At 56.4% G+C, this 26,099-nt stretch overlaps 1 protein-coding gene across 10 annotated transcripts in view; it reads left to right on the top strand.

Moving 5' to 3' along the window:
• PTPRN2 (protein tyrosine phosphatase receptor type N2) overlaps window positions 1–26,099 on the top strand; it is an 809,627-nt gene that overhangs the window by 764,884 nt on the left and 18,644 nt on the right. For all 10 annotated transcript variants that reach the window (XM_042976545.1, XM_042976559.1, XM_042976565.1 and 7 more), the window contains 4 exons: window positions 2,915–2,988; window positions 9,216–9,293; window positions 19,963–20,082; window positions 21,092–21,258. In XM_042976545.1, coding sequence (XP_042832479.1) covers window positions 2,915–2,988; window positions 9,216–9,293; window positions 19,963–20,082; window positions 21,092–21,258 — 439 coding nt within the window. The remainder of the gene's footprint in view (window positions 1–2,914; window positions 2,989–9,215; window positions 9,294–19,962; window positions 20,083–21,091; window positions 21,259–26,099) is intronic.

Genomic DNA, 26,099 nt, shown 5'->3' with positions numbered 1-26,099 from the left:
CTGTATTCCAGAACTGTACGTAGGCTGCAACAGTAGACTAGGTGCAGCCTTCAGAAAAGCTGCCTGCTTCTGAACGACACATCGCCGTCTCCAGCTTGATGCGTCCAGGAAGAGCCCCGCAGTGAAACTGGGCTTTTTTGCACTTGGTTTGGGGGTCACTGTAACCAAGTCTGAGTTTGTTCCACTTGCTGTGTGACAGGCCACTAAGTCAAGAGGCCAGGGTTGGGGTGAGGAAAGTGACCCTGCCCGGGAAGCCAGCAGACCAAGATGGCGGACCGTCATCCCGGAGAACCATCTTGCCTCGGCACAAATGCAGGCTTCCTTTGTGTCGAGAGAAGGGGCGGCAGGAGGGGCTGGAGTCCAAAGGTGGCCGATGACCGCAAACACCCGGGAGCCAGAAGGGGTCTGAGAGGGACCGTGAAACTCCTTTGTCCTCGGTCACTCGATCTTTGCCGATAGGAATCCGGTCACCATGGTCCCATAAGTCTCGGACGCAGCGACGTTATTTCTATACGTACTTCCGTATGTGCTCGGGAACGTGGGGTTCCGGTCGGGCGGTTTTGTACGCGTCTCGGCCGTCGGCGACGTTCCTTCAACAACCAGCACGCTCACGCGCAGGGCTGAGCGCGGGTTTCCAGGCCCCGGGTCACGGCAGCCAAGGAAATGGAGCAACGTGGAGTCAGACGCACCAGGTTTTCCCAGCGCGGTAGTGTCTGCGATGTGGTACGATGACACAGGTCACCAGCTTCTCTGGTAATTTGTCCAGTGTCCTGCCAGTGCCAGTTTTCAGTCTCTCAAGAATAAATCTGTGCAGGAACCCAAAACCACCGAGCACGTGGGGTTTTTGGATTATTTCTCACGCCCCAGGGGGACGTCTCCGCGGCTACCGTCACGAGTGCCTCCGCAGCGTTTCCACAGCCTTTGGGTGCAGGTGGCCTCCAAGCAAACCGTGCAACGTCCGGGCTCGTCCGCAACTCTAGATGTTTCTCATCTGTCTCGTCTCTACCGCAGAAGAGCTCACGTCGATACCTCGGTAGGACCGGTGGGATGCCATCCGGTCCCGTAGACCCACCAAGTTTCCCAGGCCCCAGAGTTGTTGTTAAAAGAAATGAAGTAAAACGTCCCGGAGACGTGAAACCGAAGCAGAGTCCCCGCGCTTTCCCTCCCCCACCGCCCAAGCTGCTTTCAAGGCCGGGAGCCTGGACCTGGAGACGCCGCTGAAATTCAGGACCGGGGTGAACCACTCACCACCCCCCAAATCCCTGGCTTCCTAGGCTCCGGCCAGGTTGTCTCTGTTTTCTCAGAAGAAAAGAAGTCGGGGTTGTGCACGACCCCCGAAGCCATTCACTGGGGCAGAGATGGCGAGCGGAGCACACCGCCATTCTCGGCGGCCTGCAGTTCTCAGCTGCTCCTCGCAGAGGACGGACAAGGTGGCCGCACGCCCGGGGACGGAGGGAGGAAGGAGGGACCCTCGTGGGCGTCCCTCCCTGAGGCTGCTCCCCGCCGGGGAGTGGCCTCGCCCCGCTCCCTGTGCCGCCTCCTCCACACCCGACCGAGGGTGCAGCTTTGAAAGTTCCTGAAAACGGGCAAAGAGGGGCGTCACCATACACAGGAAGGTGGTTATTCCAGAACCAGAATTAAGAATCATTCGCGTGCCAGGGGCGCCTGGGCGGCGCGGTCGGTTAAGCGTCCGACTCTTGATTTTGGCTGAGGTCATGATCTCCCAGTTCACGGGATCGAGCCCCACGTCGGGCTCTGTGCTGGCGGCATGGACCTGCCTGTGGTCCGCTTTCTCCCTCTCTCTCCGTCCCTCCCCCTCTCGTGCTTTCTCTCTCAAAGATAAATAAACTTTTTAAAAAAAGAGTAATTCAGGGGCACGTGGGTGGCTCAGTGGGTTAAGCATCTGACTTCAGCTCAGGTCACGATCTTGCGGTTTGGGAGTTCGAGCCCCACGTCGGGCTCTATGCTGACAGCTCGGAGCCTGAAGCCTGCTTCGAATTCTGTGTCTCCCTCTCTCTCTGCCCCTTCCCTGCTCATGCTCTCTCAACAATAAATACACGTTAAAAAAATTAAAAAAAAAAAAGAATGATTCGTGTATCAAACACACTAAGCTCTGACAATCACATGTCCCTAATCCCCACTGATATGTCTGGTTGCAAAATCACATTGCTGTGCATGTTTAAGGCACTTGGCTGTGTCGTCAGGGGACCCCCGCTTGCACAAATCTCTGTTCCTTCTGTAACTGTTTGCTTTTTCTCCCATTCTCCCTTTAAAACGAAATTCCTGTCATCCCAGGATTTAGCCGTTCCCAGATCACAGAATTTTATATACAGAACAGTTGCCTAATATCTCAATATTCATGTTGATACGTGTTTCCTGTATGTGGCCAAATATGTCTCCTACTTAAAGGGAAACCCGTAGGGGCACCTGGGTGGCTCAGTCGGCTAGGCGTCCGATTTCGTCTGGGGTCATGATCTCGTGGCTTCGTGGATCGAGCCCCACGTCGGGCTCTGGGCTGACAGCACGGACCCTGCTTGGGTCTCTCTCCCTCTCTCTCTGCCCCTCCCCTGCTTGCACTGTCTCTTTCTCTCCCAAAATAAATAAACTTTTAAAAATTTAAAGAATAATAATAAAGGGAGGCTTTAACTATAATCTTGCAGAGGAACACTAATCCTGGGATTTGAATCTGTGTAAGAAAAACACGAAAATATCTAAATTCTACTGGGTGAAACCTAGAGTCAGGTGCCCACACACCCTTCTCCTGGAGAAGGAAGTGATGGTAAGTGGCCTAAGCAGAGCCCCAGGAGGGGACGTCACCTGCACGGGCACCCGGTGCCGCTGTTTCCTCGCACAGCCCCTTACAGACACAGGCCCGCGTGCACATCTAACGTTATGCCTTTGGGCTTGTTTGCAGACGATCACTCCAGGGTCCTGCTGAGATCGGAGAACAGCCACAGCAGGTCGGACTACATCAACGCCAGCCCCATCGTGAGTACCTCCCGACGTGCGCCCCCACCCCCGGTCACGAGCGGATACGGCCTCAGCCGGCCGGTCAACTAGTCTCCGCCGGGTACTAGCCAACTAGGTACTTAGTCTCCACCGGATGACTGGTGAACCAGGTGACTCATCACCAGCCGGCCTGGGCTGGGTCCTCGCCGGGAGAGAGCGGTCCTGGGTCCGCTGGCTTACTGACGAGAAGCGTGAATTTCAGGAAAGTCTACAGTCGGTTGTGCCCCTCTCTCCCAGACCCACTTGTTCCCTGTTTATTCAGGGGGAATGGATATTAGACCCGCCGGCCCCTTGATAAAATGACAGAGGGCGCCGGGCAGGTGTGTGCACAGGCTGGTCTCCGTGGGTGTTTCCAGGGTGGATGTACCCCTGAGGATGGGGAGTGAGTGCGGGGCTGTGCCTCCGCGGGCCGCGCTCTCTGCCTCTGAGACCACAGAAGCCCCTGGGGGAGACCCCCGACAGGCAGGCTCTCCGGCTCAGGGAGAGTCCCTGGAAACCCACACCTGGTGTGGGCCTCTCCCGTCACAGACGCTGTGGGAGCAGTGGCGGGGGGGGTGGGGGGCGAGCAAGGACGGACTAATCGATGCTCAGCCTGGCTTTTCAAAACGAAGTTGGAACGATTCCAAGTGGGAAGAAAGTAAAATGAGGGTCCACGGAATGGATGTGCTAAAGCACGTGGTTGATGGCGGAGAGTTTGGGAGCCGGTGGGGATTTATGGGGGAGGCTGGTTGTGGTCCCCCCTCAGCAGCCCCATAAACTGTGCAGGGAAGCTTCAGGACGTCACAGCGCCATCAGATGCGCGTTCAGGCAGACACAGCGCTCGTGGGACTCCGGCTCAGAGCGCGCCGGTGACGCGTGGATGGCTCCGTGAAACCCCGGGTCGTCCCTGGATTCGTCCTGACAACCCCTCCCAGCCCCCAGGAGCAGGCTTTACATGAGAACATCTGCCGTGTGATCACAAGCCGCGGCCGTGGACGGTGGACCGTTCTCGTGGCTGCTGGCTCCATGTATCTCAGGAAGCCTGTTGTGGGAGTCCGGTACGCCCCGGTCAGACCCCATCGGCGGCCCTCTCGGCCCACAGCGGGAGCAGTGCGTTACACGCTTGCCGCGAGGAAGTGGGTTAAGAGCTGGTCTGCTGCTCTGTCTACACCCCCTGAGCCCAGACCTCAGCTCCTGCAGTTATTTATGGGAAGGAGCCTCGTTACTTCGGCACATGTGGCCCTCAAGGGTCGGTTCCCTCCGTGTCCCGAAGGTTCTCATTCGGAGCCATTCGGTCTCTCTCAGTAAGTGCACTGTGCCGTGCCCGGTGCTTTTGTGTCGTTTCGGATTCCGAAATCAAGCCAGAGCCCCATCGGTTTCCAGTCTCTCGTTCTGTAGACAGAGAATCGTTTCTGGTGAGGTTGGGGACTCTAAGTGCCTGGACGTGGTGCCCTCGCGGGGGCCCGTGGTGACGGCGGCTCAGATCCGCCTGGAGAGCCGCGTCCTCCTGATGGGCTCCGTGTCCCGGGCGCAAACCACGTCACGGGGCCAGGAAGAGAAATAACACAATTCTTTTCAGGTCTGAACGATGCGAGTCCAGAGTTGGGGCGTGCCCAGCTCCCCCCACTTCGACGGGTTCCAGCTTCCCGATGTGTGCGTACTTGAAGCCGAAGCGGGTTGCGGGAACCCGCTGCCCCCTGGACACCTGCAGCAGCGCTCCCGCGTTCCGGCCTCCCCGGGCCTACCGGGCAGGGGCCTGGTCCGAAGGCGACGCCCGAGAGAGAGGGATTTAAGGCCTCGTTTATGTTTCCCTTTTATCTCGTGCCACAATTCTTCCTCTTTTTTTAACTCGGGCTCTAAGAAAGAAGCACGGAACCTCTTCTTCCTGAAGTAGCCGGAGGACGGTGACAGTGAGCTTCCGAGCGGCGGTTGGATGCAAAGCTAACAGTCCCAGCCCCAGAAGACCCTGGCCGTGCGGAAGAGAAGTAGCAGAATTGCATCTGTCACGTCTGTACTTGGCCTCGTCAAATGCCAGGGAAGTCCTCGGCTCGTAAATAACGCGCAGTCTTCGCTTTGAGATCAGAGGTCAGGAAAGTAAACGGGAACCCTGTTTTCCTGCTCAGCACGGCGGAGGGACGCCCACCAGCCCCGCCTGAGAGCGCAGCGTGGCTGTGCCTGGGACGCGGACTGACTCGGGGCAGTAACGCCCGTTTGCTCGAAACTGCACGCAAACTTCTTTACGGGAACGGGTCTGCAATTCCCCAAACGTGAAGCTAAACTTGCTTTCATTCCACTCTTTATCGAGGGAGAAAAACCCTGTTCAAGTTTTAATTCAGAATGCACTGAACGAATACAGGTACGCACGGACGCCTCGGGAAAGGAGGGCTGGTCAGATGTCCTGAGTATCATGAGAAATCGGCAAAATGTGGGAGCCAGCTGTCTGGTTCTTGGAAAATACCCACGAGCAAACATCCATGTGTGTCTGTCGTAGCCTATAATTTACTTAAATCTCAACTCAGACAAATAAAATACGAAAATAACTTCAGCTCCTAAGTCAGCGTCCCTCACATCAATTTCCGAAGCTACCGTTTCTCGGTAAATTCTCCCATGAACACTTAGTGTCGGGAAAAGTGGCTCAAAAACTCAGGTTTGATATCTGCTTGTTTCTAAGAAAACGTTCTGTGAAGTTTGCTCGAAGTGTCAGAACAGATGCAGGGGCAGGTGGGTCGGCATTCAGAAAGAAAACACGCGTGCGTACGCTCCGAGATCTCAGAGTAGGGGCGCGGCCCCGCGCCCCTCCCGGGTCGTGGGGTCAGGGTGGAGGCAAGGCCCCGTGGGCGCAGGAGCAGGGCTGGCGCCCCCCCTCCCCCCCGCCCCGAAAGACACATCGGCGTGCAGACGGCCGGTTCCTTCCCCGGTGCTCTTGGAGGCTTCAGGACGTGGGCCCCTGGTCTTGACGGGCTGAATGCTTGGGTTTAAAAATCTGTTCTGCTTGCACTGCTGGAGGAATTATTGCTGAGTTTTTAACACACGTTCGAGTTTTGGAAACGACTCACACCTACTTGAAAACTGCCATTCCGCGGCTTCTGGCAGGTGGCGAGGTGTGTTTTCTGGTACGTCGTACCTGTGCATATAGAAATTCATAGCGATACACCCTTCCGGCTCCCCGCCTCCTTTGGTGTCTTCGTAAGAATCAGCCAGCCACGTGGATAAGGGATTCAACACAAACAAACGGTTTTCCTCTCTCTGGGGAAAAAAACAGACAGGAAAAGCAAAATCGTGCTGTTGATTATACTCGGGACCTGGCACCCTGTGGCCCTCACTTAACATGCAGTCACTCGGCGTTAAGTCGTGTTTGATTAGATGCTTCTGTCAGGCGGTCCACGAAGGAAAAGGCCACCCGGGGGCGTGGGGCGTACACGCACGGGCTCTCGCTGATAGTCTCAGGTGGCCGCCAGGACACCCACACAGGCACGCACGTGGAATCCCGGAAGGAACGGGCACGTGGAGGCCCTGGCACAGACGGCCCCCCACCCCCACCCCCCATTCCCCAGACGCCGGGACAGAGGCCAAGAGACGGGAGCTGACTCTCCACGGTCCCGGAGCTCGTGTTGGTGAACATCACAGACGTACAAGGAAACAGTACACGACAAAAGAAAGGAGGATAACGAGAGAGGATGGGGAGGAGACACAGCACAGACCGTAGGAAGCAGCAGGCACCACGTTCACTCGCGCGCTGGGAACGGTAGCGGAAGACACGCGTCCACGTCCACGTGTTGGGGTCGCGGCCCGAGTTCCTGATGGAAAAGGCAGTGTTAGTAGAAACTTACTTGATTGCCTCTGCTCACACTTAACCTGCCTTGGAAATCTTAAATATAAAGCTTCTGTTCACTTGGTGAAATATTTGCTTTGCGTTCCTCAGTTAAAGACCGCCCACGACCATCAGGCTTTCTGTCGCCGGGTATTTGCCACGCGCACAACACGCGCGACGTGCTTCTGCCCAGAAACATTTTCCGTTCAACAGAATGTGCACGGGATGAAGTCACTGTAATCGTCTTTGAGTCATTGTTGCGCTGATGACACATGTCGCCGCTCTGGGATCATTATGCTATTTACTGCCTCCCGAGTGGCGGCCACGTGACCGCCTCCGCGGCCCGAGCCGCGTCGTCCCTCGTCCGGGCGCCTGAGCGGCGGGGTGGACCACGGAGACCTGCCGCGGTAGGATGCCTCATTTACGCTGCTGAAGCCCTGCTCAGGTTTTTACTCCTCGTCACAAATCTCTCAGTTTGAAAGCAGCTAAGCCGCTAGTTTGAACATAGTAACGATTTTTAAATGAGACGCTTTCTAAATTGCTGTGGGCAAAAAAGCACATTTGAAAAGGAGGTGGGTTTTACTTTTCTTGCAGAATCGTTTGCTGGGAAGGGAGGAGGTTTTTGTAAATAGCTGTCACCCTCACGAGTGCATATTTTGAAAAAATCAAAACTCCTTATTTCTGCTAAGCCTTTCCACTGAAACGTTTTCATTGGGGCTTGCAGAGAGAGTAACGTAATTTACCTGTATTGTGTGTGTCGTGGCGAATTTGAAAACGAGGTCCGGCTGTGACTGGGAATCACTCAACTGGAGGCAGAGAAAGACTTTCCTGCTCCCCAACCCCAGCCAGCGTCCCACTGTTGTCATGTGGGAATGACTCACGCCCCCCCCCTTCCACGGCGCGCGTAATTATTCGGTGCGCGTGCGCTCTCTCGTGCCGTCATCCCTGACGGCCGTCATCCCTGAAGGGCTGGAGGTGCGGATTCCCCGGGCCGGGGTTCCAGGGACCGCGCCTCCCGCGGGCTGCTCTCCGAGCCCGGCACAGGGCCGTGTCTCAAGGTGGCTCTGGCCTGCACGCTGACGTCCTCGCGTGTTGCCACAGACGACGTGGGTTGAAACTTCCTCCTTTCTCGCTGTATTGGGAAACGTATCCTTAATAACTGTCTTCGACTGCAGAGAATTTCAAATCCGTGATCAAACCCTGGCATCACAAGAGTAAACTCTAGTGCCTGATGGGAAAGAATCAGGCACTGAGCGTGTCTGGAGGTGAACTGCCAGCACGAGGCCCGTCCGGGCCTCGGGGGGTGGGGGGGTCTCCCAGGTTCCTTCTGGAGCGCGTGGCGGGCAGGGCAGTCCTTGGGGACACGACGCTGATGCCCCCGTGCTCTGGGGCCGGGCGCGACCCCAAGGGGAAAGGGCCGTCCGCACAACAGCCCTCCGCCAGGCTTTGTTCCTCGACCCTTTGCCCCTTCTTTTCTTCTGCTCAGTCTTTGAATTAAATGTTGTAATTAAGGTACTTTGAGCCAGACTCCCTCTGTTGAGGCCAGCAGGCTGCACTCGGACGAATCCGCCGGCCAGAAGACCCACGACCGCATTCTGCTCTTTGTTGGTTTTCAGCCCCTTGCCTGGCACAGTAGGAATAGAGTCGGAAATGCGCGGCTGGAAGGCTGGGCCGCGTGTCCCGGGGCGGGTCTGCACGCGGTGCTCGCAGACCCCCCGGACGACTCGGTGTGCCGGAGCCCTTTCGGGGCCACAAAAACGAGCTCCCCACGAGAGGAGCCGACTCTTCCTGGGGGGCAAGGTGCACCTGTTCGTGAGTTCTTGCCGGACCCGGAGGGGGTGGGGTGGTTCGCGGGCTCCCCGCCCCCCCAGAGCCTGGTCCTCCCCACTCCCTGCCCCGCACCTGTGGCTCTCACAGAGGGCATGCCGTGAGCCCTGCACGTGGCCTACGGTGGGCGTGCAGGCTGCTCCCGCTGGCCGGTGGCCAGGGTGGAGGCCGCTCGGGCGACACGTGGCTGAGCTGCTCTGCAACGGTGGCATCCGTGGAGACGCTGCGGTGGTGACACCCCCCGCTGTGCGCCGACCGCTGGCCTCTGGCCTCTCCGGTCCGCCGTCCTCGTTCGGGCTCGTGCTGCTCTCCCATTACCTGCGTATCAGGTGTACGGAAGGCATCCCCACGCCATCCCCAGGCTCCGAGCACGGGCCGCAAGGGCTCCCCCTCAACGCCAAGCGCTGGGGCATCCCGGGGGACCCAAGGAAGACCAGCCTGCTTCTCTCGCCTCCGCGCACGCCGTGTGTCGATGCGGCACTGGGCGCGGGACGGGCCGCCTTCACCTCCTCCGTAGCCGGTGCTTTACTTCCTGGGTTCTTTGCTAGCTTGGTAGCTAACCTTTGTTACTGTAATCCTATCTCTGCAGATGGACCATGACCCCAGGAACCCTGCCTACATCGCCACCCAGGGACCCCTGCCCGCCACCGTGGCCGACTTCTGGCAGGTGAGTCTCGTTTAATTAAGACTTCCTTCTGAAAACCAGATCTTACGTGTTGATGGCGCGCGATGCCCCGGATCCCACGAAGCACATTTAAACGTGTTTAGAGGCGTTCATCAAGTGTTACCTGCTTTCAGAATTTAAATGAGTCTTTTAAGGTTTTATTATCGGTCTTCTGTTTTCAAAACTCGAGGATACAAAATTCCCTTTGAGGGACTGAATGCTTTAAAGACCCTTACTTTGTTAACCCCCGTACAGTTGTACCTTATGAAACATGAGGAAATGGAATTAATAAGCGTTTAAATTGTCGTAAGGTGTTCAATGTGTCTTCATCTATTGTTCTCCTCTGATGAGGGTAGAAAATGGTGTTCAAATCATAGTTTCTCTCCCTCGTAGATTCTCTTTAATGCATTCGAAAGGCCTGGCTGGTCTGTCTCCTTCCGCACGTCCCTGACACCCAGCCAGGCCCAGGCGCTGAGAACCGCTGAGAGCTCGAGCCAGTGAGAGCAGGACCCGAGAGCAGGCATCCTCCCCGGGCACCGGCCGGGCCGCAGGGCTCCCGTCCGGCGGAGGACGCGGTCGGGACGGCGGTTCCGCCAGCGCTGTGGCACGTACGTGGACGCAGCAGCTCGTAGGCCCAGGGCGGCAAGCCGTCCCCCCACAGCAGCATGGTGACGCGCGAAGACTGGGCTGTTTCGGATCCCGGCGGTGACAGCAGCTCCTGAGGGCAAACGCGTCACCGGGCTAAGGGTCACTCAGCTGACCCGTGCCGCACGTGTCCTCTGCTCCTTGGAGGCTCCCGCTCCCGCCCTACTTGCCCGTCAGCCCTCTCCGGCCTCTCCACCCGGAGGAGGGACCCGTCTCCGCAGCGGCTTTCTGCAAAGTCGGGACGGGTCCAGGGCCCGCAGGGGGCCTGCCGGCGCCCCCTGCCCTGTGAGCGTGTCGCTGCACGGGTACCACGGCCTCCCCGCCCCAGCAAGCGGAAACCCAGATTGGAGCACGTCTGCATGGCCCCTCCCTAGCGACCTTCACGCTACTGGAAAAAATAAAACACACCGGACCTCAGAGTCGTGGCGCCCAAACTTGTAACCGCGGCACAGAGCCCTCAAACTGCAGCGTTGGGAGGGGGCCGAGGAACCGGTCCCACCACCCACCAGATGCTGGATTTCTCCACGTCACCCCGACAGCGGTCATGCAGCCTGAGCGGGGTGCCTCCCTGCACGGGGAGCTCAGTGCCCGCGGGCCGCCCGGTCCCGGCACAAGCGCTCAGGCAGGAACTTGGCACCGGGGCCACGGGGGCCCCGTGAGCCCGTGGGTCCCGGCTCTGCTCTTCTGGCATGGCTGATGCTCCAAGGAGAACCCGCTCGGTGCTGTTCCGCTGCGTGGGGTCCCCAGCTTCTTCCGCTCCGGAGAAAAGGACCTGGAAGGTTCTGAGACTGCCGACGGAATTCCCGTGTCTCTGCAGAAGCTCCACTTTGCCTTAACCGTTCTCCGAAACGTGCGTCTTTCCGTGCGGCATTCAGGGCCCCAGACACAGGCTGTTTCCTTTCTCCCGGCCGTTACCTCACACGTGCGACACAGCTCTTACGCACAGAATCGCCCCCAAGTGCTTGTGGCACTTCACGGCGGGAGTCATTGCTCAAGGCCACCGGCCACCTCCCACGGACCAGGCTGGGTGCTACCAGCCGTGTGCTTGGACACATGATCTTTGTGGTCCGCAGGACTCAGAGGCTCGTACTTCGCCCACGGCCACGTGGCGTGGGAGTGGCGCTTCTCACAGAAGGTTGTGGTCGTTGGGGTGACTCGTTCCGTGAGTATCTGCAGCCCCTAAGTTCTCGAGAGCGTGTGGGGGCCCGACACCCAAGAGATACGTCCGTGAGATGGAAGAAAACTTCTCTAAGTGAAGTAACGCCAGGAAACTAAGCATGAGACCACCCGAGACACACGGCAGCCGCCACGGTCGCTCTGTCCGAGGAAACACCAGCGTCCCTCAAAGTGGTACCAGGTCTCCCAGGACAGGCAGGCTTTGTGGCCGACGGGCTCGCCCCTCCGGGGACTGTTGGCCACAACCGCACGTCGAAGCCGCTGACAAATCCTGTCCTGAAGAAGCCGGTTTCGCTCTGTCCCATCTGAATGCCCTTGACCGCGACGCCGTGGTCTTGAGGAAGCAGCAGAGGGAAGGGTGTCGGCACAACTTTTCCGTGGCTGCTCTGGCTGCTGTAACAAAGTGGCACAGAAGCTCCCGAGGCCAGAGGTCCGAATCCGGGCTTGCGCCTCCGCGGCTGGCTTCCGGTCGTGGCACTGCTCGTGGACGCGCCGCTCCCGCCGTGGAGGCTCGCGGGCATACCGCTCGGTGTGGACGGCTGTGGACGCACTGCTCCCGCCTCTGCCTGCATCCGCACGGTGACTGCCCACGGGGTGTCTGTTCTGTGAGCAAACTTCCCTCCTAGGAGGTCGTAGCCGTTAGACTCAGGGTCCATTCTGACCAGTGCGGCCTCCTCTGCAGAGGCCCGGTTTCCAGAGAAGGTCACGTTCACACAGGCTGCAGGTGTGCAGGACCTTTGGGGGACACTGTTCCACCCGTGACAGCGGCTAAGAAAAGAGCATCAATCGAGCACCTGGTACCAAGCTGCTGTGACAGACCCGCGGCCACCGAGGGAATCCAGAGAGAGGCTGCTGGGCGGGTGGGGCAGAGGAGGAGGGTGGGCGAGAAGGGCAGTGAGGGCCAGGGCAGGTCGTCATCGGGGGACGAGAGCCAGTCCCAGCACGTCCAGAAACGTGGAGGCTCCTGGTGCGTCTACATTAACGTCCGGGAAGGAGCCAACACCTGGAGCGGGCACAGCCTTTGACGGCCCACAGGCACCCAGCTGCTCTGGTGTCTGTGATCTGTGCCGGGAGGGACGTTGGGTCAGGAGGGCAGGGAAGGAGAAGGCGATGAAGGCCCGTCGTCCACAGGTCCGGCCCCTGAGGTGGGAACGCGTATCCTCACCCGGGAGGACGTCCCCCTACGTGTAACGGGGCCTACACGGCTGCTCTGAGAGAAACACACACACACACACACACACACACACACACACACACACGCATGTGTGCAAAGGGAACGTTTAAGTCCAAGTTAACGTAAGGAAAGGAGCGGGAAGAGAGAATAACACTAATTGAGGGCTTACTGTATGCTAGACCCTGGGCAGGTGCTTCAGATGTGACTTCAGTCAACGCCTCTATTGACCAAAGATGAACTTGAGCCCCTGGGGTCCCCCTCATGTGAGGTCGGAGGGGGTCAGGTCCAAGGAGGGTGGGCAGCAGGGCAGCGTGAGGGCAGTTGGAGTTTGCTGGGGACAGTTTGGGTTTGGGAAGATGGCCCGTTCTGGGGCCGGTGATGTGACGGCCACACAGGAACGTGAGTGTGCCCAACGCCCCTTAACTGTGCACCTAAAATGTCTACGAAGGTACGTCGTGTGTTATGTGTATTTGACCACAGAGAAAGTCGTGACCCCCATCCTACCAGAAGGCTGATGTCCGGGGTGGAGGGGGGGGTTCTACATGACCTCCCCAAATCCACACGGCCGGCCAAAGGCCAGGCACGTGTTAACCCAAAGCTGTGAGATTTGGACGCTTCTTACGACCTGCGCTCCTTACAAAGAAGAAGGTGCAGGGGCGGGGAGGGCGTTACTCATCGCGGGTCCATAAATAGAAAAGAAGGGAAAGCAGTCTGACCGTGGAGACCCCGCGTTCACAGAGTAAACGCCCTGCTCGGAGCCGTTGTGTCGCTCTTCCCCAGGCCGAGTCCGCGAAGCTGGTGTTCCTCACACACGTGTAGGCGTGTCCCAGAGCTCGCCGGGCGCGGGGTTTCCCTGCAGGGAAGTCAGCTCCGCACCTGCCGGGGCGGCGACCACCGCGCCAGCCATCTCCAAAGGAGCATCAGGGCAGCTTTCTCGGAGAAGGGACATCTCTGAGATGTGAGCTGGGGAGTCGTGGGCCTGGCCGGGCAGCAGGAGGAAGGATGCCCCCGGGGAATTTGGCCAGTCCTTGTCATCCTGGCCACGGGCGGCTGCTCTCTCTCCGAAGCAGCGTCCCTACTCCGGCTGGCCCCGACGCGGCCCGTCACCGCCACCCTGTCCTCAGGGGAGGAGGCGGCTGCCTGCCATCTCTCGTCTCGTATCTTCGGGGGACGCTGCCGGAGCCGCGTGCTGTCCGCGAGGCAGCTTCCACGCGTTCCCCACCCTGGGTGCGGGGTGCCTGGGAGGCGTGGTGGTCATACGCCAGGAGTTCGGGCACGTGAGGACCGTTTCCAGGTGTGAACGTACTCCAGCATGCGCAAAGCCCCCGGACGCGGGTCGCGGCAGCGCCCCGCCCCAGGAGTCGGGACGGTCCCCGTGGTAGGTGGACTGCTCTCGCTCCCCGTTCACCACAGGGCGGCCCCGCCGAGAGGACGCTCGTGAGTTTCTAGCCGTGCCCGCCCTGCCTGACAAGTGAGCCCCTTCAGAGGGAAGCCGAGGCTGGCGGGACCCGCTCGGGGCAGCGGGAGTTCAGCGGGTGCCCGGTGAGCGTCAACACGCTCGCCGTTACCATTTCAGCAAGAAAAACAGCCTGCGGTCCCGTTGGGTCGTCCGCTCTCTGAAGACTTTCTGCTGTAAAGTCAGCTGGGGAAGCACGCCTTCTCCTTCCCAGAAGCGATGGGCTGGGTTTAAACAGTGTTTTTATCTTTTGGTGTCTCTCGATCACGGTTCTTACGGTGGCCAAGAAAAAACCCTGAGCCAGCTCCGAGAGGGGAGCCAAAGAACGCACACGTTCTCCCTTCCAAGGTCGTTGTGCGCGGGGGCGGGCGGGGGCAGGACGAGAACACCGGAAGAAGAGTCGGACAAAGCCCGGAGGCTGGATGGGCCGAGGACCGAGTCTGCTGTGTGTCTGCCCTGCTCTCGCGGCCCAGGTCTGGCGGGGGTGAGAGGGCAGGTGGTCCCATCATCGTTCTGAGAGACAGAGCGCGAGCAGGGGAGGGGCAGAGGGAGAGGGAGAGGGACAGAGAGAATCCCAAGCGGGCTCCGCACCGTCAGCACAGAGCCTGACGTGGGGCTCGATCCCACAAACCGTGAGATCATGACGTGAGCCGCTATTGAGAGTCAGCCACTTAACCGACTGAGCCCCCAGGCGCCCCTCAAATATTCAGTCTTGTTGAATTTCCTGCACCTAAACTCATAGACCTTTAAAGATAGAAGAAAACTTTTGTCACGCTGCCGTACTTAAAGTTGGGGTGGAAAGCCCTGCTCTGCAGGGGAGTCCGCGGTTATGCTTGGGGAGCACCGCCACGGAGAGTGCGGGTGTCCTCTTGCCAAGCTTCGAACTCGGGCCTCGGTGAAAAACACACGTGAGTTTCTTTCTCAGCTGATATCATGGATCACAGCAGAAAACATGCTCGCTATTGCGCTCGTGTCTTACTGGTTCCCTTGTCCCCTTCCTTCCTCCCTCCCTTCCTGTCTCCTTCCTTCCTTCTTCCTTCCCTCCTTTCTTTTCCTTCCTTCCTCTCTTCCTTCTTCCTTCTTCCCTTCTTTCTTTCCTCCTTCCTTCTTCCTTCTTTCTTTTCCTTCCTTCCTTTTTCCTTCCCTCCTTTCTTTTCCTTCCTTCCTTCCTCTCTTCCTTCTTCCTTCTTCCCTTCTTTCTTTCCTCCTTCCTTCTTCCTTCTTTCTTTTCCTTCCTTCCTTTTTCCTTCCCTCCTTTCTTTTCCTTCCTTCCTTCCTCTCTTCCTTCTTCCTTCTTCCCTTCTTTCTTTCCTCTTTCCTTCTTCCTTCTTTCTTTTCCTTCCTTCCTTCTTCCTTCCCTCCTTTCTTTTCCTTCCTTCCTTCCTTCCTCTCTTCCTTCTTCCTTCTTCCCTTCTTTCTTTCCTCCTTCCTTCCTTCCTTCCTTCCTTCCTTCCTTCCTTCCTTCCTTCCTGTCTACCTTCTCCTCCTCATCTGCCTTCACCCCCCCTTCCCTTCCTCCTCCTCCTCTGGGATGCAAAACTGGATCTGATGCATTGATATGAGGTTCCCATCTTAAAAAGAAAAATGGCCACCGGGTGTTTTTACCTAGGATACAATATGTCAGGTGCATATTTAACCTGAAAGGTGAAGCAGGCTGGGGACTGTGAACGGTCCTAAGCGGTGACAGGTCCCTGAGGTGCGGTAACGTCCTATGCGGGCAGATCCCTGTGGCGAATACCGCCACAGGGACTGCTCACAGGTTGGATTAAAATGTCCCATGTGGAGCTCTGGAAACTCCCGAATGACAGGCACTCACACCCAGCCAAGTCCCATCTGCTGGACGACGAAACAGGCCGCTGCGTCTTCTGAAGAGGGCTCTTTCTTGCCGGGGCAAAACTATTCCGGAGGTGGGGGCTGCTGTGTACAGAAGATCGCGTGGTGGCCGTGACTGGTCTGGGCTCAGGACCCGCCTTCACGGCCGCCAGGCGCGCTTCCTGCCCACCTGCCCCTGCCGCGTTCCGCGGCCACCGCCAGCACTGCGGGCAGCGTCTCCTTCCGCTACCCCGTCGCTTCATCTCGAAGGCAAGCCCACACGGACACATTTGTTTACTAAGAAGCAGGTCAGCTGGGGGTGCTGTGAGTCGTGCAGAAGACATAACGTTACTACCCGTCACCTGCTCGGATCACCGTCTCCAAAGTGCACGCTTCGACACCGAGCCCGGGACTGCAGGGCAGAAGCAGAACTTGAGCCTCAGAGGGCTTAACGCCACGTCGCTGAGGCCTGTGTTCTGGGCAGGGGGGTCTCCTCTGCCAGAGGCGTTACGGACACTTGTGGGTTCTTTCTTGTTTGATCTATTTGAGACCACAGCAGAGCTGACGTCCGTGAGCTCACAAGGAGGGAAATGCACGTACTGTTAAGCCTCAAAAACTGACTCATCGTTTAAAAATGTGAGTCAGCCTCCTTCCTCGTTGCCAGATTTAAGATTACCTCCGCCCCACCCACGAAAGCAAGTACCGCCGAAACGAACCGCGCGGTCAGGATTGCAGGGGTGTGGAGCCCACTCTGGGGAGAGCCGTCTACTTCGTACCAGCTGCTCCGACATGAGTGCAAACGGTCTATAAAAAAATAAAAAATAAAAGAGCTCTTCTGCACGTTAAGCGGGTCCTGGGACAGGCATGGCTTTGACAGCATTCTTCTTTGAGTTACTCTTTTTACAGGAATACTCAAATGACGTCTTTTAAACGTACGTATTGTTTTCCACCAAGCATCCGCTCTAACACATCACTGTCCCAGCCGCTGCGGAGGGTAGGGGCGTCAGGCAGCCCAGCGTCTAGGCTCCTCGCAGATGCCAGTCTGGTGGGAGAAGGACGGGAGCTCGTGATGAGGGTGATACAGGGTGGAGAGGGACACATCACAAGAGATCTAGGTAGAGGAAGGAGAAAGTTGAGTCTGGAGGAACTGGGTCCCTGGCAGACAGCACGGCCTGGGCGTCTGCTGTTTGGGGTGGGCCACTCTCTTTTAATCAGGTCTTGGCGGGGCTTCGAAAGAGCTTGGTTTGCTGAATGGTTAGTACCCGAAAAAGACTTCGGATGAAGGGACGCTACGGTTTCTTTGCACATGCTCTAGCTAGGTTAGTATATGCAGCTTAGAGCTGGCGTGCCCAACCCCCGGGAAGGCCACGCACGGCGAGCACAAAGCGGAGCCTGGGGCTCGGGTCTGAGCTGCCGGGGCCCGCTCCACGCGGAGTACAGGACAGCGCTGTAAAGGTAGTTTCTTCCTTATGACTTTGTTAATAGCATTTTTTTTTCCTCCAGCTTATTACGAGAATGTAGCAAATAATATATACGGCATATAAAATATGTGTTAATCGCCGCTTATGTTATCGGTGAGACTCTCGGTAGTGAAGTTTTGGGGGAGTCAGAAGTGAAACATGGATTTTCGACTGCGCGGAGGTCAGCGCCCCTCACCCCCAGTTGTTCAGGGGCTAACGTATCCGTGTCTGGTCTACGGCAACAAATGACCGCAAGCTGGGGGGCTGACAACAAGTGTGTTCTCTGAGAGCCCTGGGGCCGTGCTGAGTGGTGAGAGGGGCGTCCTCCTTGCAGCGTCTCGCGGCCCCACGCCGTCCGGGACCTGTGGCCACGTCACTCGGTCTCCGCCTCCTTCGTGACATGGCTTCCCCTGCTATCCGCTGTGTCTGCTCTCACGTGGGGTTTCTCTCCTCTTCTAAGGACCCCGCCGTGGTGGATTAGAGCCTGTCCTGTTCTTGGACACTTAACAGAAGAGTGCTAGAAATCACCGCGTGTGGCCCTGACCCGGTCAGCTCACTCGCTCAGCAAACTGCCTGTTTCAGGACGCCTCCAAGACTCGGTGGGGCCCCTGAGCCGACAGCAGCTTCCTGGAGGAGAAACTCCCCCTGGAGTTGGGCGCTGCCCCCCCACGAAAACCAGGCCAAGGGAGGGGAAATGGTGGGAGCTGTCCCTGGTTATAAGCGGAACCTGAGTTAGCTGGAACTTCCCCTGGAGCCTTGTCTCCCGGCGGAGTCCACGTGAACTTTCCGCAGCGTGCGGTGAGGGCCAGCCGCTTCGACTCGGCCGTGCCCGACCCCCGCGCACAGACAGGCGCAGGCCCCCCCAAGCTGGCAGGCTCGGAGCCGCCACGGCCTCGTGATGTTGGCGCCCGAGCGGGCCGCCTGTTTGTTTGATTTAGTGAATTCCCCTCCCTGCTCTTACACACGGTGACCTACAAAGAAATATTATCCCCAAGAGTGCCTTTGGGATTGTTTGTTTAAATTAAGTTTCATTTGGATTTAATCTTAAGCAAGTCTTCGGAGAGCCGGGCGGGCCCCTGAATGGAAGTGCCGAGTGCGGCCCGATGAGCGGGGGCCGCGCGGAGGGGAGGCCCCTCTCCAAATGAGGGCTTCCCAATGTCACACTTGGGTGGCACAAGTAGAGTGTTAGGTGATTAGTTTATGGTCTAGATCATTGTAGTTTTATTACACTCATAAAATCTGTGTTCCTCCTCATTTTCGTAATGGCCTCAATGAGCTTCTCCACCTTCTAAAGACACATTAAGTTGTCGTGTGCCAGAAGGACCGATCCGGCGGGCAGGTCTGGGAGCCTGACGGCTGCGAGAAACACACACGGCTTGAATTCTCGCCTCGTCGTGGGATTTGCACCAAAGACATTGAAAGTGTACGGGCTTGGGCACAATTCATACTTATCTGTGGGCGTTCTCGTGAATGCTTCAGCAACTCCCATTAAATGCTAACATAAACGATACACGATGAAGGGCCTTAAACAGGATCGACTAGTCTTACCATGCAGGAATTTAATCCGTGTTGAAAGTCAAGAAAATATCGTAGACGTGTCTGTTTTTAAAATGCAATTTAAAGGGGCGCCTGGGGGGCTCAGTCAGTTGAGTGTCCGACTTCAGCTCAGGTCACGATCTCACGGTTCGTAAGTTCGAGCCCCGCGTCGGGCTCTGTGCTGACGGCTCGGAGCCTGGAGCCTGCTTCGGATTCTGTGTCTCCCTCCCTCTCTGCCCCTTCTTGTCTCACGCTCTCTCTCTCTCAAAAATAAACATTAAACAAAATTTTTTAAATAAAAGAAATAGGAGTTCTCTTATCTACTGAACCTACATCTAAATGCAGTCGCTTACAAATGTTTCTGTGACGTTAACACAACCCCCAGCAGGAAAAGCAGACTCCTCTCCACTCTGTAATTTAATGCTCATCAAAGTCTGCAGTGCTGGGCGCCTGGGTGGCTCAGTCGGTTAAGCGTCTGACTTTGGCTCAGGTCATGATCTCACCGTCTGTGGGTTCGAGCCCCACATCGGGCTCTGTGCCGACGGCTCGGAGCCCGGAGCCTGCTTCGGATCCTGTGTCTCCCTCTCTCTCTGACCCTCCCCCGTTCATGCTCTGTCTCTCTCTCTCTCTGTCTCAAAAATAAATGTTAAAAAAAAAATGTTTTTTTTAAAGTCTGCAGTGCTGCCTCAGCGTACCCCGTAGGATTAATGGTTTGGTAATTACGCTCAAAGTATTAACACACAGGGCCACAGCCACAAAGTCAGGAGCTGTGTTTGAGAAGTCCTCTGCCAGTTTTCCACGTCTCAGGGTCCATTCATCGCTTCACTCTGTCTCAGAGACGCCTTGTTGTGTGGCTGTCATGAATTATTAAATCAGTTTTGTTTTCATTGAGCCGCACTGCCGTATTTTGTGTAAGTAAATGAAATCCCGGTGACCGCTTTCTGTAATGCGCAGAGCTGGCTGCTGGTGGGACAGGGGAAGAATGTCACGCAGAATCATGACAAAACCCGATTGTGTCAACCAGTCTCAGTGTGCGCCACACAGAGGAGCGGACGTTTCCAGAGAGGTGCGCGTCCGCCCGCTCCTGGGGGGCGGGGGGGGGGCCTTCAGACCCCATGGTGTCTGTTTCGTGTTGCGGTATGGAAAGTTCCCTTTACAGATCAAAAGTTGGGAGGCCAGACAGCTGAACGTGGATTTGAAGAGGTTTTAAGAGGCATGGAATGAGTCACTGGCTGTTTGGGGTTTTTTTTTTTAAATAATTCACGGAGCGTGGAAACCACGGGGTATTTAGAGGTGGCGAAAAGTGTCCAGTCTGCGCACAGGGCGCATCTGGCCCGTGTATCTGAGCGGCGCGAGCGTTGCCTGGGGGGATCGCTGGTCACGCTGTGGCCGTGGGCCTTTCTCTGTGTGCAGATGGTGTGGGAGAGCGGCTGCGTGGTCATCGTCATGCTGACCTCCCTCTCGGAGAACGGCATCTGCCAATGCTGCCACTACTGGCCAGATGAAGGCTCCAGCCTCTACCACGTCTACGAGGTACTTCCCCAAGCGCCTGCCCGCAGGGCCCAGAGGAGCATGAGTCGCCGCCCGCCCGGTGGGAGCTCCCCGTTGAGAAGGCTGGTGGGCGGGCCAGGCGTCCCCAGGGCCCCGTGGTCCCCAGACACCCAGCCCCTCCCCACGGCCGTGGCCCCGCGGGTTCTGGCGTAGACGGCCCGGTCTTCGCCTTTAAAGCTTCGTGATTCCAGACCCAGACAGAGAGGACCAAAGAGTTACCTCCCGGGGAGGCCCGTTGAGCCAGGCGCCGAGGAACGGCGGGCGGGGCGGGGGGTTGTTTTAGGAAAGACTCCCCTGCTGTTCTCACAGCTCAGTGGTCCCCGCCTGGCGTTCGGGGGCTTGTGTCTGAGATCCGACCTTCCTTGAGGGCCGCCCGGCCACGAGCTTCTTTCTCTTGCTGGACTTTCCACCCACGTCAACGACGAACCCAGTGAACGCGGGCAGAGCAGCTAGTGCTATGTCGTGCATGGTTTTGCGTTAAAATCGGGATGCCAAAGCCCCACGGCGGAAGTGTGAAAATTAACCCTAAATCACGCGGCCGTGGCTTTCAGGGGGCTGAGAACGGGCTTGACCCCGAGCAGTGCCGGGTCACGGTTTCCGTGTGAACCCGCTGGGCTCCTCTCCGCCTTTCGGTGACACCACCGCGGTGAAATGTCAGCTCCGGTGGAACCCGCTGGTGTCCTGCCCGAAAGTACAGTAGTCCTTGAAGGCTTACACAGCTCGGAATTACAAAAGACAGAAGCTGGAATAGTTTTGAATCCAGACACGCTTTTCTAATAATTTGACTGATGCGTCTACGTGACATTAAAACGCACAGAGTTCTCTTTTGCGTAAACCCTGTCAAAATTGAGTCGGTGGGAGGGGCCGTGCAGCCCGCCGTCGGCCCGCGAGCTGCCCCCCGGTATTCGCCCTTGGCTCCTGAAAATCCCTCCGTGTTCAGACCATGATGCTTCACGTTCCCAATGCCCCCCCCCCCCACCGCCCCATCCAGGTGAACCTGGTCTCCGAGCACATCTGGTGTGAGGACTTCCTCGTGAGAAGCTTCTACCTGAAGAACCTTCAGACCAACGAGACGCGCACCGTGACCCAGTTCCACTTCCTGAGCTGGTGCGACCGCGGGGTGCCCTCCTCCGCGAGGTCCCTCCTGGATTTCCGCAGGTACGACCGACGGTGCACTGGCGGGTTAACGCTTTGACGGTGCGGGCGTCAGGGAGGAGGGGACACTGTGTGACAACCGGTCTCCTGCCTCCAAGAGGCCGTTTGCCGTGAGACACGCCATCTGTTATATTTTTCGTATATTATAAATATACGATCGATCCTAGAACAACACGGGTTTGAGGCACCGAGCCCCACACACAGTTGAAAATCACATTTAACTTTTGACTCCCCTGAAACTTACCCACCGACAGCCTGCTGTATACCGGAAGCCTTACCGGTGACCTAAAAAAGTCAGTTAACACGTATTTTGTATATCCTGTGCATCACGCACGGCGTTCTTACAATGAAGTGCGCTGGAGAAAAGAAAACGTTATTGAGAAAATCACCAGGAAGAGACAGTACGTTTTCAGTGCTGCCTTGTATTTATCGAAAAAAATCCACGCGTCGGTGGACCCGCGCAGTTCAAGGCCATGCTGTTCCAGGATCAACTGTATTTATAATATATATAGGAGAGGGGAGGGGAGGGAAATCATGTTAATGGTACGTATTAATCGCAAGATGTTTTCTGGTTTTAGAGGAGTCAAAATGGGGGACGAAGATACCTTAGAATTATGGAAATAAGGTGGTTATTTCTGATCAGATTCTCTAAGTGGTCGAGTCCTCAAGTCTATGCCTCGCAGGGCACTGATGAGGAAAAGACAGGCTTATCTTGGAGACTATCTGGTTGGACACGATGACAAGATGTGGCAAGTGTGGGCCCAGACTCTGCCCTGGATGACCTTGGACCTTGGCGGGGGAGCCTGGATGGAATTAGCACATGACCATGTGTATTTTAGTGCAGTTTGAAGCTGACGGTCTGGAAACATCCAGTCTTTGTTCCCGCCGCAGTCAGCCAGTCGCCCAGGGGGTGTGTTGTTTTCAAGTGTGTTTATTGACCTGTTGGGATGAATGCTGGGAGCCATCTTCCAGGAAGATATTGACGAGGCAAAAAAAGGGAAAATGTCAGACGGAGGCTTTGATTGTCCATTGGATTCGGTGATGACGGTTGGTCAGCATTGGCTGTCGTGTGGCGGTACGTACACATCCGCCAAGGACAGGCAGGTGCTGAGCAACAGGCTGACCGCGCTCTCGGTTTCCCAGAGCCTCTCTTACGTGTCACTGATGGGGAAACCACCTGATACCAAAAGCAGACAAATGTCCAAAACAAGGACTTAGGAAACAAGATGTGCCTTGACCCAGCCTCGTACACAGTCGCGAAGCGGTTTGTGTCTGAACGGTATTCGTCCTTGAATGCACACTGTGTCACTCGAGAGACCGGGGTTTCAGGCTCATCTCTGCGTTTCTTGAATTTCTGTGTGAGACATTCTCAAGGTTATTATGATGCTATTTCTTTTGCCTTTGAAAAGCAAAACAGATTTTTATTTGAATGGTTCTTTGGATCAAAGAGCATGTGAAACCTCGAGGAGAGACACACCCTAGGCGTCACGGCCACGGTGCACGCGCGGGGACCCGTCCCTGCTCCGTCACCTTGCCCAGAGAGGCAGAGCGCGCACCCCGCACCCAGTCCTGAACACAGCCCCAAGCCCTGGTTCCACACAGCTCCTTCCCAGCCCATCCCAGTTTCCTGGCTATTTCATTCGTTGTCGTAATACAAATTTATTTCTGAAGACGTGCTACCTAAAAATCTTACCTAGGGCACATTTCCTGAGATAGAGTCTCCAAACGAGAGGCGTTACTGGCAAAATGGATGTGGCTACAAAGATAGCCGTTCATCTTGACCCCCGTCTTTATGCTCATGCGGTGCGTTTGTACATATATGCATATGGGCGCACGTCCGCGTCCGTATCCATACGTGGGACTGACCAATACACAAGCAACCTCTGTGCTTATCACCTGTCATGAAGAGACACTGAGTCCCCAAGTTCCCTTTCCCCCAGAGGCTTAGGAGATACGGCTCCGGAAAGTTTCTGTTAACTTGAAATTTGCAAGTCTGCTCAAACATCAAGCTTCGCGGGCTTGCCTCATGGGGCACCAGCCCGCCTGTCGCGGACCAACCAGACAAAGGGCGTGAGCGGCCACGGTCTCGGGAGGGCCGCGCTCAGGCACGGACTGCCGCTTTGCGGTTTTCTGGGTAAAAGAGCCGCCCAAAGTTCAGCCATCGGCCAGGGGCGACGGCTTCTGAAGACACTGGTCACCTTACGCACAGGTCTCCTCCCGCCCCGCCCCGAACATTCGCCCAGCCTTCCCTCGCTCTGGCCAGTGTGTGCAGCAGGCACTGGGATGTGTAATTACTTCCTTCTGGAGCCCAGAGGGAGCGCATTTACACTTTAAAGAGAAGCTGCCAGAGCTGAGATCGTTAGCATCACGTGTGAGGGCTTTGCTTTTAAAAATTATCTCTCTCTCTGTCTGTCTCTCTCTCTGCCTCTCTCACTTCTTGCTGTGTGCAGCGGCACTCAGACCCTTACTTTGCCAGCTAATGAGCGGTGGCCAGTGTCATTTTTGTGATGTTGCAGCTAGTAATATGAGCCCAGTTGCATAGTCACAAAAGTGATCATTGGAGGCTGTGACTCTGCTGCTGGGCAGTGTGGGGGGGCCCCTTCCTGAGCCTCTCACGACCTCTGACCTTTGCTCGCTGTGGGTTGCATGCGGCTCTTTGTCACTCAGCGACCCGTGGGTCGGTTTGTATTACTAATCGTTCTTTCTCAGCGACTGCTCCTGTTGAAATATATCTAACCTCCATTTTTCTCCATGTTTGCAACCGTTGGCTTGCTGATGATTTGTTCTAATCGAGTGACACAGGACAGCTGTGTGTTGCCCACCTTCATGAATAATCTGCATCTGTATCTTGGGTCAACCAGGTGAACGCTTTTGTTGGCGATGTGATGCTCCTGCCCTTCTATTTGTGGTGTTTTACGTTGTGACGGTACAAGCACGTGACTCTTTGTCAATGAAGTTCTCAGCCACGCCGGCACATTGTTTGCACTCCGCGCGTCTCCTCGATGGCTCGTGGCCCTTTGTGGATAGGTTTGGCAGGGGGCGGGGCTAAACAGGGAGACTGAAATGACAGCGAAACCTTCGTGGGCCACACCAGGCGGCCGGTCACAGCGCGCTGGAGAGAGAAATGTTTTAAATACTCTGTGAAGTCAGAACGGGGACTGCGGGAATTCGGAAGCAAGCTGCCGTCGTAGGTGCCGGGAATTCCTTTTTAGCAACTTTTCTTTGCCGAGGGGGCCATGCTTACCGCGCTCTGCCGAAAGCGAGGCTGACCAGCTGCGAATGGGACACTGCAGTCCCGCGATTCCTTCCGGTGATGGTTTTCTGAAACCAGTACGCTTACCGTTTCTTTCTTTCTTTAATGTACTATTTTTGTACTTGGCCCCCTCAGAAAAAATGACCAAAACCTGTGATTGACGAGGGTGTGAACGTGCAGATGTTGGGTTAGTCTGTACAAGCACAGACTGGACAGCCAAGTACGAAGTATAACAGAATGTTGGAGGTTCACATCTAAAAAGATTCAGCGACCGAGAGATTTCTAGTAAAAGGCCTACAAAAATAAAGCCGTCCTAGATCTAATCTGACTCTGAGTTTGCTACATTCTACACATGTACACACATACACACACACACAGAGTACACACTGTGCACACATGCACACACAGGGCATGCACACACATGCACACAGTGCATACACACACACACAGAGCATACACACACTTGCACACGCAGGGCGCATGTGCACACAGTGTATACACACACGCACACAGTGCATACGCAGGGCACATGCACACACAGTATGTACACACTTGCACATGCAGGGCACACACACATGCACACACTGTGCACACACACACATGCTCACACACAGTGCATACACACACATGCACATGCAGGGCACATGCACACACAGTATGTACACACATGCACACGCAGGGCACACACATGCACACAGTGTGTACACACACACAGTGTGTACACACATGCAAACACAGGGCGCACATGCACACAGTGCGTACACACATGCACACACACGTGCACAGAGCATACACACACATGCACACGCAGGGCACACACGCACACGCAGGGTACATACACACATGCACAGAGCATACACACATGCACACGCAGGACGCATGTGCACAATGCATACACACACATGCACATGCAAGGCACACGTGCACACACGCACACAGTGTATACACACACATGCACACGCAGGGTGCATGCCCACACACACACACACACACACACAGTATGTACACACATATGCACATGCAGAGCTCACACACATGAACAGACAGTGTGTACACACACATACACATGAAGGTCTCGCCCCACACACAGGGCAGGTGCACACGCACACACAGGGCACATGCACATACATACTGCGTACACACATGTACATGCAAGGCGCTCGCGCGCAGTACGTGCACACACATGCACGCAGGGTGGGTGCACACACATGCTCACATGATGCGTACACACACATGCACGCGCAGGGCACATGCAGACACGCATGCATGCAGGGCAGGTGCACACACACACAGTGCATACACTCATGCACACGCAGGGCACGTGCACACACACAGCCTCAGATGAGCCGGCAGACCTCACGTTGCTCACATTTGAGGCACATCCTGGGGTCTGGCATGTACTTTGTCTAACCTAAAGCTCTGTTGACCTTACGACCCAAGTCAAGGATGGGAGTTTTAAGATGCAGACCACCTCCACTTCCGGTTTTAAATTACCACTTTAATGAACGTGATCCTGGGTGTTCGTCTCGACCACCTCGAGTTTTTAAGACACTTACAGTCTTGGCCGGAACTGACCACCCAAGACCAGGAG

This window comes from Panthera tigris, chromosome A2 (genome assembly GCF_018350195.1).
Source record: "Panthera tigris isolate Pti1 chromosome A2, P.tigris_Pti1_mat1.1, whole genome shotgun sequence".
Lineage (NCBI taxonomy): Eukaryota > Metazoa > Chordata > Mammalia > Carnivora > Felidae > Panthera > Panthera tigris.
This window is presented reverse-complemented; position numbering and strand designations above follow the sequence as displayed.